Source organism: Gymnoscopelus braueri, assembly GCF_963280865.1.
Source record: "Gymnoscopelus braueri genome assembly, chromosome: 8".
Lineage (NCBI taxonomy): Eukaryota > Metazoa > Chordata > Actinopteri > Myctophiformes > Myctophidae > Gymnoscopelus > Gymnoscopelus braueri.
The window spans coordinates 45,124,637-45,143,064 of record NC_137609.1 but is presented as its reverse complement, the minus strand read 5'-3'; the positions used below and the strand labels follow the sequence as shown (position 1 = coordinate 45,143,064).

The 18,428-nt window shown below is 41.2% G+C and overlaps 1 protein-coding gene across 3 annotated transcripts in view; it reads right to left on the bottom strand.

Moving 5' to 3' along the window:
- Positions 1-225: 225 nt before the first annotated feature.
- Positions 226-18,428, bottom strand: part of cxxc5a (CXXC finger protein 5a) — a 49,048-nt gene continuing 30,845 nt past the window's right edge. For all 3 annotated transcript variants that reach the window (XM_080434968.1, XM_080434967.1, XM_080434969.1), the window contains exon 3: positions 226-452. In XM_080434968.1, the coding sequence (XP_080291094.1) occupies positions 411-452 (42 nt within the window). In that variant the 3' untranslated portion in view covers positions 226-410. The remainder of the gene's footprint in view (positions 453-18,428) is intronic.

Below are 18,428 nucleotides of genomic sequence, written 5' to 3'. Positions count from 1 at the left end.
GTTTAAGCAACAGAGAGAAAAAACCTGCTGGAAAAATGACATAAAAGGTACCAAAATGGAAACATATAAAAGGGAATGAATGTTGTTGCCATAGATGCTTTTTCATTACGCTTCATTTTTGGTTCAAGGAGTAAAGTAGGTGCATCCATCATTTACCCAGCTGACTATTTTATCATTTCTGCTTTGTTTTGCTTCTTTGTTTATTTTTTTGTTTGATTTGTTTAGTTTTTTTTTTGTGTAATTTTTTTTTATTTGTTGCGTTGTTTTGTATTTAATAGCCAGTGTCTGTGCCGGAGGACATTCCGTAGAGTTGGCATTGCACTTTGATGGCAGAGCTTTGGGTAAGGGGGGAGTCGTGGAGAAAGGATTGGTGGGAGGGGGGCGGGGGCGGGGGGGGGGGCAATCCTTCCTCACTGGAACCACCGGAACGCCGCTCCTGTAGGAAGCATCACCTTCGTGGAGAAAACAGAAGACAGGGATGGGGGAGGGACGGGGTGGAGAGAGAGAGAGAGAGAGAGAGAGAGAGGTTAGTGCTGTTAATGAAAATGACATTTAACCCATTAAGACCTGAGGTTCCGATTTTACAAAATATTTAGATTTTGTTTTTTATAAAAAATATAAATATATTATATATATTCAAAGATTTGCACACATTTTCCAAAAATAGCTATTTTTTTAATAGCCAAAGAAATCTAAAAATGACACAGATGCGTTCCAGGTCTAAATGGGTTATAAAGCATAACATTATCATCCTTATTGTAAAATCAGTGTTTCTCAAACATTTTTCATATCAACGACCCCTAAAGTAATGTCCACAATATCCAAATTCCAATAGGGTTTTTGGAGAAAAGGAAAAAAAAAACAGATCTACAAGCTCATACCGATGAGCTCGTAGATCGGCTTACTTTTCACCTTTTTTTTTTAATCTAATTTGTGTTCGTTTTTAATTACTGTCCACACACTGCTGTTGAGGAAGCTCAAAGTACGAGAATGTCTGTATTCTTGTGTACTGTATATGTGACAATACACACCCTTAACCCATTAAGACCTGGAACTGTGTCATTTTTTGATTTGAGCTAAAAAGCATTATTTTACACTTTGTAAAATAATAATCTGCTATTCAAAAATAGCAGATATACAAGCTCATAGCACGGCACCGAGTGCCGCGCTACGAGCTTGTAGATCTGCTATTTTTGAAAAATCGTGAAAATGTGTGCAAATCTTTGAATATATATATTTTTAAAGCAAACATTTTTAACTCAAATCTTTGCTTCTGGGGGTCCCTGGAACAAAATATTTTGATGGGGGTCCGCGGCCAAATACATATAATTTTGGGGGTCCTTGACATGAAAAAGATTGAGCACCACTGATAGAAACATATGTTTTTCAGAAAACTGTTGAGATTTAGGAGACCTGTAGAATCGGCTTCAGGTCTCAATGGGTTAAACCTTGATGGACAGTAGACAACACGCACGCACACACACGCACACACACACGCACACACGCACACACACACACACGCACGCGCACGCACACACACACACACACACACACACACACACACACACACACACACACACACACACACACACACACACACACACACACACACACATACACACAGACACACACACACTTTGTTCTCTCTCTCTCTCTCGTGATGAATCACACCGTAGTGAAATCTGTGCATCCTACACTGTCTGGCCCCTCACCCCATGCCCCCCCCCCCCACCACAGTAATGGGCCCCGGCCCCATGGCTCCACACATGAGAACCCGATACGGCACATTTATTATTTAGTCGCCACACACACACACGCACTGTGCTCTCCCACCACCCGCCCGCCGCACCACCACCACGCCGCCGTCCTTAGTGTGCGACACTGACCCCACCCCTCCAACCCCGTACCACCCCCCCCCCCCTCTTCTCCAGTGGTGAAAGAAGTACTTTACTTAAGTAAAAGTAGCAATACCACAATATAAAAATACTCTGTTACAAGTAAAAGGCCTGTGTTCAAAATGTTACTTGAGTAAAAGTACAAAAGTATTGGTATCAAAATGTACTTAAAGTAGCAAAAGTAAAAGTACTAAATTGTTTGAAAATAGCAGATCTACAAGCTCACGACGCGCCGCGATGCGACGCGTCGTGAGCTTGTAGATCGGCTATTTTCAAATAGCCTAGATATAAAATAGGGCTAAAGTGGTTAATGTATGTTTTATAATATAATAATTGATAATTGCAAAGTAACTAGTTTTCAAATAATTCTAGTGGAGTAAAAGTGCAATATTTGCCTCTAAAATGTAGTGGAGTAGAAGTAAAAGCACTGAAAATTGGAAATACTCCAGTAAAGTAAAAATGCCTCGAAACTGTACTTAAGTACAATATTGGAGTACATGTACTTAGTTACTTTACACCACTCACCCCCCCCCCCTGTCCCCCGTCCCCCACACCCCTTTTCTCCCCCTCCCCCTCTCACTCTGTGTGGCGGCGTCTTCCAAGCGGCGTCACCACCATGGTGTTATTTGAGCTGTACAGCGCGCTAGACAGATCTGTCTTGGTGACACTGACTGGTTGCAGGACATATCAGCAAAAGACCCTTAAAGTCTGATTTACAGTTTCACTGACTGCGTTGTAGGTTCCGGGCGCCAAAAATAGCTGATCTACAAGCTCACGCGACATGTCACACCGCAACGCGCCGTGTGTAAATCCATATTTGCTTGTAGTTTGATATTTTTGAGGGTGTTTTTGATGATATTTCTGACGTGGGAGTGGGACACTGATTGATGTTAGCTTGTAGGCTAGATCGACATTTTAACGCTGTATTGGCCGCAACCAGTGGTGGAGAGTAACTAAGTAAATTTACTCAAGTACTGTACTTAAGTACAATTTCGAGGTACTTTACTTATTTCCAATTTCCAATACTTTTACTTCTACTCCACTACAGTACATCTCAGAGGCAAATATTATACTTTTACTCCACTACAATTATTTGAAAACTTTAGTTATTAGTTACTTTGTAGATTTTGATTATTATTACAAAACATACATTAACCTCTTCAGCCCTATATACATTTCGGCCATTTGGAAATAGCAGATCTACAAGCTCACAATGCGTCGCATCGCGACGCATTGTGAGCTTGTAGATCTGCTATTTTCAAAAGGTTTTTATACATTTGAAAACTTGAAATGGGACATTCTGCATAATGAGTACTTTTACTTTTGGTACTTTAAGCACATCATGATATAAATACTTTTGTACTTTTACTCAAGTAAATGTAGAATTCCGGACTTGTACTTGCGACAGAGTATTTCTACATTGCAGTATCGATACTTTTACTTGAGTAAAAAATGTGAGTACTTTTTCCACCACCGGCCACAAACAAAGTATATAAATCAGCCTTTACATCGTGTATACAATCCCGTGTTTTCGATACAGCAAAATACAACAAACACCAGAGTGTGTGTCGTATCCTATCCCTGCACTCCAGAATTCAAAATGTACTTGAGTAAAAGTACAAAAGTATTGGCATCAAAATGTACTTAAAGTACCAAAAGTAAAAGTACTAAATATTTGAAAATAGCAGATCTACAAGCACACAACGCGTCGCGATGCGACGCGTTGTGTGCTTGTAGATCGGCTATTTTCAAATAGCCTATGTATAAAATAGGGCTAAAGCGGTTAATGTATGTTTCATAATATAATAATTTACATCTGAAAAGTAACTAGTTACTAAAGTTTCGAAATAATTGTAGTGGAGTAGAAGTACTGAGATGTAGTGGAGTAGAAGTAAAAGTATTGGAAATTGGAAATACTCAAGTAAAGTACAAATACCTCAAAATTGTACTTAAGTACAGTACTTGAGTAAATGTACTTAGTTACTTTCCACCACTGCCTGCACTCCTACATTCCGGTTGAATCACAACACGCGATCAGGGCAGAGAGGCCCCGTTCGTTTCCTATCATGAGAGCAACAGAGCGTGATACACTAGTTTGTATTGAGTGGGACGCAACGGCTATGAAATACAGTGTGAGCCCCCCCCCCCCTCCATGTCTAATTGTGTGCTATAAGGCAGGAGTGGCTCTCGCAATGCAACGCGGCTGCAGGGGCTGCGGTATAGTCGGGGCCTGCCAGTGTGGAGATAGAGCACCGCTGAGGGATAGCTAGGGGGTCCCTGGAGCTGTGTAGCCACGGCTGGCGTCCTGAAAAAGTACGACCTGACTGCGGCAAGAGAATCTTGCGTCGCAGCCAGCTCTCTGCCTGGAGCGAGAGGAATGAGCAGCTCGGCAAACACTAACGGCAACCCACACACAAGCGCACACACACAAGCACACAAGCACACACACAAGCACACACACACACACGCACACACTTTCATACACGCTCGCACTCAACCATGGGTATTCACACACAGTCGCACACCTCCACACACACTGACACGTTAGCTAACGCTTTCAGTACACCCCCAAAAAATCGCACCAAACATTGACAATGTTAAGCTGGAATTCTCATACAACTTCGATTCAGACACACTCTGATGCAGAGCAGAAAGCTATGTTAAAGGATTGAAATGTATGAAACAGCACACACGCACACGCACACACACACACACACACACACACACACACACACACACACACACACGCAGTTCGCAAATTACACAACACGCTCTCACACATGCACACGTACGTCACAATGACACCCCGCGAAATGAAATGGAAAAGGACGATTTATGTCCTTAATTTATGTCCTCATGACTTAAGTCATGCTGCATTCAACTTCCCACATCAACCATTTAACAGTTAAAACACATTACAATAAGTTGCAATACTTATGTGGCACAAGGTTCAGAATCTGTTGCACATCGTTGGGGTAAGATATGAGCCAAACAAGTTGCTTTGGCTGGGCATCTGTTTCTTACAAATTGTCTCCAATATTGTGAACTTAGGGTAGGGTTGAATACAAAGCCACAATTGAACTGAAGGCATATACTCGATCTTTCCTATTTTCATTTTTTTTGCATAGATGATTGAACATTTTCAGGAAAAGTGTTTTTTTCCCTTTTTTTTCTTTCATTGAGATGAGAAACTAGTCAAGCTGACAGGGAGACGGATTAGGGGGGATTTGGGGTACACTGCACAGCAGTGGTCCTTGGGGGGGTACCAGGGGGTCCCCAGTGAAATTAGTTAACACAGCGTCACAATCATTTTAACCACTTAGCTTTGGCTATTCTAAAAAATCTTGAAAATGTGTGCATATCTTTGAATATATATATTCTTTAAAGCTAACATTTCTTAACTCAAATCTTTGCTTCTGAGGGTCCATGGCACAAAACATTTTCAGATGGGGGTCCGCAGCCAAATACATATAAATGTAGGGGTCCTTGACATCAACATTACCTACTCTGTATACATGTGCCTGAGACTGACCCACGGTGTCAGCTGTCTGCCAGTAGCTCACTCTGTTCACCCATTAAAACCGGGAAACTCAAATCTTTGCTTCTGGGTCAAGGAAAATACGTTTTCCAGAAAACTGTTAGGATTTAGAAGGCATTTGTAGAATCCCCCAGAAGCAAAGATTTGAGTTACAAATGTTTGCCTTAAAAAAATATATATATTCAAAGATTTGCACAAATCTTCACGATTAAAAACAAAAATCTACAAGCTCGTAGTGCGGCACTCGGTGCCGCGCTACGAGCTTGTATATCTGCTATTTTTGAATAGCCAAAGAAATCTAAAAATGACACAGTCTTAATGGGTTTAAATGTTTCTATTTATATATTTATTGTTTGTGTTGGATGAGTTTTCAAGTAGCCGTCACCGTACAGTCCACTCTGAACAGTGTAGAAAAAAAACAACTAACCGAGAGTTAAGTTAACGCTGGGACTTCACTGTGTACCAAAATGTGTAAAATGCGGCAATGAGACATTTATAGTCACCGTGGAAGAATGTGCATAGTTGAGAGAGAGTCATTTTTTTCCCTTCACAACCCCATGAATGGACTGGCTCGAGTAGATGTAAATTATGGGTGTGAAGTGGCTAAGTGCCCAAAGCAAAGTGCTGGTGATGGTTTTTTGGAAGGAGGCGAACAACTTGGCGCGCGGCTACTCCACGAAACATTTCACATGCAGCACACCGCGACATTTACATTTAAATTTAACCCATTAAGACCGGGGAAGCATCTGTGTCATTTTTAGATTTGTAAACCACTTTTAACCATTATTTTATACTTTGGCTATTCAAAAATAGCAGATCTACAAGCTCATAGCGTGGCACCGAGTGCCACGCTACGAGCTTGTAGATCTGCTATTTTTCTAGATCTGCTATTTTTTACCAAATATTTTGAGATGGGGGTCCGCAGCCAAATATATATCATTTTGGGGGTCCTTGACATGAAAGTTTGAGCACCACTGATATAGCATAAAGACAATTTATGTCCTTAATTTATGTCCTTATGACTTAAGTCATGCTGCATTCAAATTCCCACATCAACCATTTAACAGTTAAAACACATTACAATAAGTTGCGATACTTATGTGGCACAAGGTTCAGAATCTGTTGCACATCGTTGGGGTAAGATATGAGCCAAACAAGTTGCTTTGGCTGGGCAACTGTTTCTTACAATTGTCTCCAATATTGTGAACATAGGGTAGGGTTGAATACAAAGCCACAATTGAACTGAAGGCATATACTTTTAACCATTCTTTTACGCTTTGGCTATTCAAAATTTAGCAGATATACAAGCTCGAAGTGACGCGCTACGAGCTTGTAGATCTGCTATTTATTTTTTATCATGAAAATCTGTGCAAATCTTTGAATTTATATAATTTTTTTAAGCGAACATTTTTAACTCAAATCTTTACCTCTGGGGGGTCCCTCGAACACAATATTTTGAGATGGGGGTCCGCAGCCAAATACATATAATTTTGGGGGTCCTTGACATGAAAGTTTGAGCACCACGGATACAGCAACGTACGTTTTTTCAGAAAAGATTTAGAAGACATTTTGTAGAATCGGCCTTAAAGGTCTTAATGGGTTAAGGCATCTAGAAATTATGATAGCTTACAATGAGTGTGCAAACAGGGCTTCAGAAGTGGGACTCTTGCCTAGTGCAGTCTGCAGTGGGACTCAAAACCAGGACCTATTTCTTTTTGCTCTAACCACTACGCCTTGCTGAAAATGGCCCAAAACGGGATAGAGTTGGATTGTCTTTATTCTTCATACTAACAACTTATTTAAGGAGTTAAAGCCAGCGTTACTTGTACTGGCCTTTCAGTGACCATAGTGAGTGCAGGTTGGGTTAAGGCATTACTGATGTAAATCCTTGTAAGCTACTTTCTAGGTCAAGGACGTGAATTCAATTTTTTTGTGTGTGTGTGTGTCCCACACTCAGCCCCATTGAGAGCTCCGGCTTTTGTTTCATGGTTCTATCTCGAGCAGCTGTGTGGACAACCTGGTGGAGAGTCACAAACCAAAAACCAACAGACTAAATTAAACGTCTCCACGCACGTGCGGGACGCAACGGTGTGACCTTTTTTTTTTACAAGGAGAAGACAAAGTAAACTATTCCAACAGCTTAACTGAGACACAGAGGAACTCCACAAACGCTGACTTTGAGTTTGTCTGGCAAAAAAAAGATGGAGGCTCACAGAATAATATCCATCGTTAGCCTCACCTGTGGCATTGCATGTTTAGCCCCTTGAACATGAGTCATGGGTATATTTGACATTAATGCTGATTATTTAATTCATTTAACGATGAATTAATTCAGTTTAATTCAGTTTCGGGGGTAATTAACACACCTTAAAAATTGTCTGCTTCTGATGTTTCTATCGCTTTCAAGTGAGCGTGTCACCGTGGACATTTGAATTCCATTTGGAAAAAAGCGTGAGACCGATAGCAGATAAGTACTGTGAGGTAAAGTTGAAAATAACTTTGAAGTGAGTTCAACTCTCACCCCCCACAGACACACACGCACACGCACACACACAGACACACGCACAGACGCACGCACGCACACATACACACACACACCGCTTGCTATATACCTCCTCCGTCCAATCTAACTTGGTTTCACTGTCTGTCTGCCTGGCTATTTGCCCAAAGGTCCATGTGTCTCAATGTCAGTCTGCGTGCCTGTCAGTTTGCGTGAGACTCTGCTGTCCCGACTGTCTGGTGTTCGGTGTCTGCTGGGTGGAGGGGTGTGTGTGAGTGTGTGTGTGTGTGTGTGTGTGTGTGTGTGTGTGTGTGGGGGGGGGGGGGGGAGGCTCGTGAGGGAATACTCTACTCTCGTGTCCAAACGTCTGATATCAGCAATGTGGCCCCAGCAGACTGAGTGTCAAAGACTAGCGTGTGCAGATGTTGACTGAGTCTGAATATAAATAAGTCAACGCACCGACAAAGGGAGAGAAGATACTGCATTTTATAACTACATTATCTTATATTACTTAGTAATGTAAAATGTGCATTAGAGTGGACAGGCACAAATACTTCATCCTCAAACCTAATGAAATAAGACGCACGTCGAAAAACATATAGTTAGATAGTTAGAAACCCCATTCTCTCTCTCTGTTTAAATTTCTCTCTCTCTCTCTTTCTCACTATATCGCCGTCTCGTGCTATCCTTTTCCGTCGCTCTGTTTCTCTCTCTCCCTATTCCTCCCTCTTTTTTCTCTCTCTCACAGGTTCTCTTTGTCTGCCTTTTCTCTCCTGGCCGTTTCTCTCTTTCTGCATGCCTCTCTCTCTCTCTGCCTCGTTCTACCCAACACTCATTTCTCTCTCCTCCTTGAAGAAAGGAAAAAGTGAGTCTGCTTCTATGCCGTATGTTTCTCTCTCTCTCTCTCTCTCTCTCTCTCTCCTTTCCCTCTCTCTAACTATGCCGTATGTCTCTCTCTCTCTCTCTCTCTCTCTCTCTCTCTCTCTCTCTCTCTCTCTCTCTCTCTCTCTCTCTCTCTCTCTCTCTCTCTCTCACTCCCTCTCCCCCTCTCTCTCTTTCTCTCGCTCCGGCTAGGTTGAGACCATTGAAGGGTATTCGGTCATGGTGCAGAGAGAGAGAGGGAACGTTTCATCGAGGCTCCCACTTATTTCTTACAAAATGTGCCGTTCCCAGAATGAATCCAGACATCTTCCAGCCAGCAAGGTGTGAGGTGACAAGGGCCACGGCATGCTAACGCCTCCTCTACTTGACAATTTCACGTTCCCTCTCAGAACCGCCGCGGGTTTTTCAATGGAAACACTCAATACCTCTTGGAGTGCAAAGACGCCAGGACTTGACTTTTTACAGTAAACTAACAAAGCGTGTCTGTGTGCTTGTGCGTGTGTGTGCGTGTGCGTGTGCGCGTGCGCGTGTGCGTGTGCGTGTGCGTGTGTGTGTGTGTGTGTGTGTGTATCTGTGCAACCACTTGTCCACATACTATTGTATTCCTGAACCCTAACCATAAAACGCTCACCATATATACTGCAGTGGTTCTCAAACTTTTCCATATCAAGGACCCCCAAAATGATATGAATTTGGCTGTGGACCCCCATCTCAAAATTGTTTTTGTGCCAGGGATTTTTCAAAAATAGCAGATCTACAAGCTCATAGCGCAGCACTCGGTGCCGCGCTATGAGCTTGTAGATCTGCTATTTTTGAATAGCCAAAGTATACAATTATAGTTAAAGTGGTTCAAATCATTGTGACATCACGCCACACTAACACATTTTACTGGGGACCCCCTGGTCTCCCCCAAGGACCCCTGGGGGTCCCCGGACCCCACTTTGAGAACCATTGATATACTGTACACCACTCATACAAACTCTAACCCTAAACCTAAGCCCTAACCTCAAAAAGCCCCTTGAAAAAATAATGACCTGCAAAATGTCATTTTCCTGGTTAAAACAAACACCCATATGAACATGTTTGCTCACTCAATTCCCAAAACCTTTATAATGCTCAATTTTTTTTTTAAATGACTTTTTCAACAACCGTATACACAAAGTGGGTGTGTGGCGCGTTTATCGAAAAAGACACGTTGTCTCTTTTAAATGTGCGTCTCATCTCATTGAGGGGTTTTGAAACATATTCCGTTACAACACATTAGGGAGGAACAGAGATGTTCAGGGACGCTGCTCTCTCTCTCTTTGCAGACATTTCTCTCTGCATTTCTAAAACAAGGTTTTTGCACTGGCACACGAAATAGTTACATCACGTCCTGTGTACTGACACTTGACATTAACCCATAAAGACCGGGAACGCATCTGTGTCATTTTTTTTAATTTCTTTGGCTATTAAAAAAAATAGCAGATCTACAAGCTCGGTGCGCGGCGAGCTTGTAGATCTGCTATTTAAAAAAAATCGTGAACATTTTTGCAAATCTTTGAATATATATATATATATATGTTTTTTAACGCGAACATTTTTAACTCACATTTTTGCTTCTGGGGGTCCCTGGAACAACATTTTTTGAGATGGGGGTCCGAATGCCAAATACATATAATTTTGGGCGGTCATGACATGAAAAAAGTTTGAGAACCACTGATATAGCAGCATATACGTTTTTCAGAAAACCGTTGGGATTTAGAAGACATAGAATCCCCAGAAGCAAAGATGTTCGCTTAAAAAGAATTTTGCACCAATTTTCACGATTTTTCAAAAAATAGCAGATCTACAAGCTCATATGAGCTTGTAGATCTGCTATTTTTTGAATAGCCCAAAGAAATGTGAAAATGACACAGATGCGTTGCCGGTCTTAATGGGTTAAGATGGTGAGGAGGGACACTGAGATGTGACACCCTGGGGATGTTTCATCTACAGCTTAGGCTCTAAGCAGCAGACTGTGGCAGGCATGGGTCGGCTAGACATGGAATAACCCGCAGTAACCTTGTTACTCAAAGTTATTTTTTTCAAGAGGAAAGATGTATTTTAATTACGTATAGATATGCAAATAGACTAGATGTTCGATATTGACTTTTTTAGCCGATATATCCGATATGCCGATATTGTCCAACTCCTAACTTCCGATACCGATATCAACCGATACCGATATATGCAGGCTTTTTCACCAAAAGTCAACTAATTGCCAGGTAACAACATCACATATCTAATACAATAAAATAGCTGTAATATCAATATAATAAATAATAAATCTAATACAATACAGTGATGTTGGTTTTCAATGAAGTGAGTCCTGGGACTCACTGGTGGTCATTTGAATGAGTCCCACTAATCTTAGATTAGATGTTGGCCTATTTGACAGCGCAGAAGCATAATTGCCTTGATGGCTGTAACATTAACGAGCGTCAACGAGCGTCAGCTGGACACACACACACACACACACACACCTGCCCTCTGCAGTGCTCTAATTTGAAAGTTGACTGGAGTCTGTCTCAATTCCGATAATATCGGACATCCTAAAATAGACGCAACTATTATATTTACAGTGTGCTACATACGGCCCGATCACGTCGATTTCCAGGCTGCTTCTCGGCCCCAAAATCTAGTAGCAATGATCAGAGCACTACTGTACGTCTCGTGAAGCTTGGTCAAATCAAATCACGAAATGTCACGTTTGTGACCGAATTGTGACCCGGTTCAGCCTATCAAATTGTCGGGATGTCACATTTTGTGACTCCCAAAAACGAGATATCTGTTTGTGACGCACACTTCGCTATTTTAATATTCAATACCTACCGACTGGTTAGTGTTCAATTATGTGCAACAGAGTACCAAGTGAATTTAATTTAAATCCCCCCCCCCCCCCCCGGCCCCCTTTGAGTATCTCCACCAGGAGATCATGAGTTTGCCTGTGTGTGTGTGTGTGTGTGTGTGTGTGTGTGTGCGTGTGCGTGTGCGTGTGCGCGTGCGCGTGCGTGTGCATGTGCAGCTACTAGTATACATTAGCAAAGTCCATCTGGTGATGTTGTCATTTGTCACCCCCACAAGAATGAATTTCCCTTGTGAACAATAAAGGACTTCATCTGTCTGTCTGTCTGTCTGTCTGTCTGTCTGTCTGTCTGTCTGTCTGTCTGTCTGTCTGTCTCTCATACCACCTATCAGTCTTGCGCTATTAATAATAGTGGAGCAATCAACCCTCCAGGCTATGGGATTAGTGTCCAGCTACTACCTAGCAAATTACAACGGTCCCGTCCCTCTGGTCCATGGGATGTACTGGAATTGGCCAGGTGCAGTGATACACGCGCAGGCTGACTTCAGATTAACATCAAAATATACAAACACACATTTAAAACAAGCTACAGGAGTCTTAATGTCTGTGCACATTCAACTCAGTCCAAGCTGTCTTAAATCAGTCGTTAGCCTCTTTTACAGAGTTTAGAGTGCTGACAATCAAACAAAGCAGAGAGAGAGATGGAGAAGGATTATGGAGAGAGATAGACAATGCATGTGTATATGAGAGAGAGAGAGAGAGAGAGAGAGAGAGAGAGAGAGAGAGAGAGAGAGAGAAGAGAGAGAGAGAGAGAGAGAGAGAAGATGTACTACTGATAATCAATCTGGAAGAGAAAACATTTTGAGAGTATCCTATACACCCCTTAACAGACGACGTGACACTGGTTGCAAGCGTCATACTGGTTGCAAATGAAACCCATTCTGTCAGGTCTCGCTAGGACGCGCCTCACTAGCCAACACACAAGAGGGAGTTGGGGTGCACACCGCAAAACAACAGGTTGAGAATTGATTGCATGAAACAATCACCTTTTGCATCCAGTCTCAACGTTGGAAAACAATTGGTCTATACTTATTACAGCCCTAGTGGCCGGACTGTGAACCACGATGATGATGATTAGTGATAAAACAATTTATTGTCCCGTAACAATGCACATTTTTCATTTATTGGCCAATTTTATTTGGTCAGTAAATTGTTACAACCCTAATGACGATGACTACCGTGACCAGGTGCATTTCCAGGAAGTCATTAGAGTGGCAACGTGAATGGGGTCGTTAAGCCATTAACGGAACGCAGCTGTGTCATTTTAAGATTTCTTTGGCTATTCAAAGATAGCAGATATACAAGCTCATAGCAGATCTACAAGTTCATAGCGCGGCACTCGGTGCCGCGCTATGAACTTGTAGATCTGCTATTTTTGAAAAATCATGAAAAGTTGTGCAAATCTTTGAATATATATATTTTTAAAGCGAACATGTGTAACTGTCAAATGTCTCAACAAATTCCTTCGGCAAAACTATTGTTGCTAACTTGCTATATCAGTGGTGCTCAAACTTTTTCTTGTCAAGGACCCCCAAAAATTATATGCTTTTGGCCGCCGACCCCCCATCAAAATATGTTGTTCCAGGGACCTCCACAGAAGCAAAGATTTGAGTTAAAAATGTTGTTTCAAAAAAATATATCTATTCAAAGATTTGCACAAACAATTAAAAAAAATTGCAGATATCTCTGCTGTCCGGCAGAAACCAGCTAACTCCAACATGTTAATGAGTTAGGAGGTTTTGTTCATCATTGATAAGAACAGCTGAATGGACCTCCAAGCTCACAATGAGGTTGGAGGGGGTCAAACGGGGTGGAGCCTGGTGTCAGCAAAACCAGCTAACTCCACCCCCATTTGGTGGAGTTAGCTGGTTTAGCAGAAAGTTTGAGGATCCAATGGAGTTGTCAGAGGCGCTTTTTAATGCTTTTCATTGGTTCAATATTTTTTTACCAACACACAGACGTAAAGGGTGTTCAATGGCCCTGATTTATGGGAAAAAAAATGCAAAAGCGTCAAAATGGAGTTAGCTGGTTCCTGCCGGACAAGCTCATATACAGCTTGCAGATCTGCAATTTATTTTTGAAGAATCGTGAACTTTTATCATGTCAAGGACCCCCAAAATTATCATATATTTGTCCGCGGACCCCCCTATCTCAAAATATTTTGAGATTTTCCAGGGACCCCCAGAAGCAAAGATTTGAGTAAAAAAACGTATATAAATATATATATTCAAAGAGTTTTCACATTTTCACAATTCTTCTCTCTCAAAAATAGCAGATCTAGTGCCGCGCTATGAGCTTGTAGATCTGCTATTTTTGAATAGCCCAAAGAAATCTAAAGTGACACAGATGCGTTCCTGGATAATAATACAATTTGTTACAGCTTCTAACAGTCTGGAGAAAAAGGAGTAGAACTTGATTTTCCTCCAAACACTTCCTCTTGGGGGACAGACAGGTGAAAAGTGCAGCAGTAGCTCAGCAGGTACAGCTGTACAGTATGCAGTAAATAGCCAGGCTTTCTATGCAGGAGTGTGAAGGAGTGAGCAGGGATTATTAGGGCTGCAAACTATCGATTATCTTCTCAGCGATTATTCTTCTAGCCATTACTTTTCACGATTAATCGAATAATCGAGAAGCGTGTTTTTTTTCCTATAAGAATCAACACGAAATAATTCGAATAGATTTTTTTATAATTGACTAAATCATTTAGTCTGATTATCCACTTAAGGGCGCGCTCTCACCGCACTTTTATTTTACCTCTGGGGCAGAATTCACGCAAGAGCGGATTTTTCCGCTTGTCGCGCAGACCTTGCGTTTATCTGCTCTACGCGACTTGTCCATTGGAAGCATAAAACTGCTGGAGGCGGGAGCTGATTTTCTCCCTCTGTCCAATCGGGTGAGTCGAAGGCGGACCGTCCCAAGACTCAGTCAGGAAGCAACATGGTGCTCTCAGTGGACCAACTGGTTGTAGCTGTTGCATCTCATCCCCTTCCAATAATGCAAGGGCGAGTGCCCTCCGCCTGTCCATCCTATAATAAAGTTTAATAAACTCGATAAAGTCACAACGTAACCGGGCCGGGCTGCAGACAAAGCTAGTCTACGGGCAACACAACGGGGAGGGAGGGGCTTGAAAGCAAGTGACAGATGCTGATGTGCGTCAGTGGTTGCCTGGCAACGTCAAGGCAGAAGGCGGTGCGGGCTACGGGGACGGTCTTGAATGTGAGTGACAGGTGCGTCACAGTGTTTTTTTTTAATCCGCTGGCCGCAAAAAACTGTGACCGCGCACAACCTGCGTTTAACAGCGGCCAGCCAACTTTTGGTGAGAGCGCGCCCTAAAGGGGTATTTCACTTTCAAATAAAACAAACATTTAAAAAATAGATTAAAAATTAAATTAAAAAGTAATGGAAAAATACCCCCCCCCCACGCTTTAGAATGTCCTTCTAATGCGTGAGGGGGCCGTGATTTTTCCATTACTTTTTTCATTTATTTTTTTATATATCTGTTTATTTGTTTATTTTATTTGAAAGCGAAATATCCCTTTAAGCGCTGTTTTATACATGTCTTACTTGTCGTCCAATGTGTGTGCAAAAATAATGCGAAAATAACCGATCTACAAGCTCACTACGCATCACAACGTGATGCGCTGTGAGCTTAGAGATCTGCTATTATATAATAATGATTAAATCAATTAGCTCAATTACCTGTTGCACCACTAGCAGGGATGTCTCTTTAATAATGGCCCCCACTCCGCACGCAAGACAAAATATGACTGACACTGTTATTCAAGTACTTCTACATAGATAATCTACTCGGCATTGACATTTGATCGTCCCTGCTGCTGACTCAGCATTATCACTGTCTCGCCTGACACAGCAGAATCCTCTATGAATCTCAATATCTGATGTTTGGCTAACATTGATGACATCAAATGCATAGAACATTTTTTACTTAAGTAAAAGTATCAATACTGCAATGTAGGAATACTCTGTTACAAGTAAAAGTCCGGAATTCAAAATTTACTTGAGTAAAAGTACAAAAGTATTGGTATCAAAATATACTTATAGTACAAAAGTAGAAAGTACTCATTATGCAGAAGGTCCCATTTTACAAGTTTTCAAATGTATACAAATCTTTTCAAAATAGCAGATCTACAAGTTCACAATGCGTCGCATCGCAACGGATTGTGAGCTTGTAGATCGGCTATTTTCAAATGGCCGAAATGTATATAGAGCTGAAGTGGTTAATGTATGTTTTGTCACAATAATCTAAATCTACAAAAGTAACTAACTAAAGTTTTCAAATAATTGTAGTCGAGTAAAAGTACAATATTTGCCTCTTAGATGTAGTGGAGTAGAAGTATAAAGTATTGAAAATTGGACATACTTTAGTAAAGTAAAAGTACCTCAAAATTGTACTTAAGTACAGTACTTAAGTAAATGTACTTAGTTACTTTACGCCACTGTGCACGAACAATAACAAATCTGATTATATCTATATTTTTCTATCACCTGTTGAACAAGAACTATTGTGTTGACATTTTCATTTGTGTTTCTCTTGGTTTGCTTTAAGGTGAAATGACTTGTGAGCCTGCTGGGATTCAGCAATTCATTACCGTATTTTTTATCTTTTTACATCAAAGCTTTGTGAATAAAAAACAGAGTCAAATTGACAGCTGCTGTGCTGTGAGCGTGTAAAGGATGTAAACACAGAAAAATAAAACCCAACATAATGGCATTGTTGTAAGACCTAGTTTTTCGCAAGCTCATATTTTACAGCTCAATAAATTAGCAGGTATGGGACGCTGTATACAGCATTATTCTAGCACTCTGTCACATGCAGGAATACATTGTAGAATGTAAATACAAAACAGAAAATGACTAAGTAAATAATCATAGTGCTATTACACACATTAGAGGGAAATGGAGGTTTCTGTGGTTTCACGGTACCCCAGGGTTCTCTAAATAGCATATGGCCACCATTAGCAGACAGTAAGTATTTCAGTTAACCCATTAAGACCGGGAAACGCATCTGTGTGTCATTTTAAGATTGATTTGGGCTATTCAGAAAATTGCAGATCTACAAGCTCATTATGTGCTTGCAAGCTATGAGCTTGTAGATCTGCTATTTTTGAAAAAATCTTCAATATTTGTGCAAATCTTTGAATATATTTATATATATATATATATATAATATATTTTTAAGTGTGCATTTGTAACTCAAATCTTTGCTTCTGGGGGATTCTACAAATGTCTTCTAAATCCTAACAGTTTTCTGAAAAAAAACGTATTTTGCTGTATACTATCAGTGGTGCTTAAAACCTTTTTCATGTCAAGGACCCCCAAAATTATATGTATTTGACCCCCATATGAAAATATTTACTTCCAGGGACCCCCAGAAGCAAAGATTTGAGTTAAAAAAAAAGTTTAAAAAGTTTTAAAAAAAACTTGTAGATCTGCTATTAAAAAATAGCAGATCTACAAGCTCATAGCGCGGCACTCGGTGCCGCGCTATGAGCTTGTAGATCTGCTATTTTTTAATAGCCACAAGATGCGTTCCCGGTTTGTCTGACGGCACGGTCTCTGCTAACAGTGAAACTGAAATGTATGGAAGCATAAATAGCATAAACTATATCTATTGGTATCATCCAATTATTTTCCCCCCAAAATAATATGACTAACTGATGGTAGTGACCACCCAGTGCCCAGTGCATCCCTCATATTCATGACACCATGCAGTGACCAAGAGAATATCAATGCCATGACGGGCAGAAACCTTCTATCTCCGTATTTCAATGTTTAATGTTGGATTCCCCATTGATGATGTCACTGGTAGACGGGACTCTGAACTGTCCACAGCCCTCCTCTGAGACAAAGACCGAGTAGAAAAGAATTGTACCATTTTATCATGAGTATTAGTGAGGACCTATTATATGAAGATAGGTTGAAAATCGGTGAAGTCGTCCTTTAAGTATATTTTTGGGCGTGTGGGCGGGATTAATCGGCTGTGACCTCACTGCCGAAGGGCCAAGCTCAGATTACTTTTCAGCCTAATTATTCAGAAAACCCCAGACCACAGAAAATCCACTGAATGTTCAAAGTTCAGATTTTTTGGGTGTAATTGAGGTCATAAAACCCCCCAAAAAACATTAAAAAAGTGGGCAAAAAAGTGAAAATGAATGCCCTACTAGGCTACTAACATCCGATCTACAAGCTCATACAACGCCCCACGATGCAGTGCGTTGTGAGCTTGTAGCGTTTTGCTACTTTCTGAAAGGGAAAGTGGTTAGGTCTGTGGGTTTTATAAATATTTAACCGATGAAAAGTATAACAAGAGCTTGCGATTAAATAATAACCACATTGGATCCATTGGAAAAAACACAGGTTCTTTTCCCCCCCATTTCCTGAAAAGCTAAGTTTTTGGACATAACGGTACAAGGTTTTCCACCCCGACAGGGATGAGATTACAAAGTAAAAAAGCTGCTCTTTTTTACAATCCCGCCACGCATGTACAGTAACAAGCACCTTTTCCCTGTATTTAAGACGCCCGTCCACTGAGCGGAACATGCAAACATGTTGAAGATCAGTGTGCCGCTGCAACCGAGCCATATTAACAGGTAATGTGGAAGGTTGAAGCATTAGAGTGACCATCCTGTAAGGCCAATTCCCCGCAAGCTTCTCTGTAAGAGCATCAACTAAATGATGTAACACTGACAGGTGAAGCATTCACAC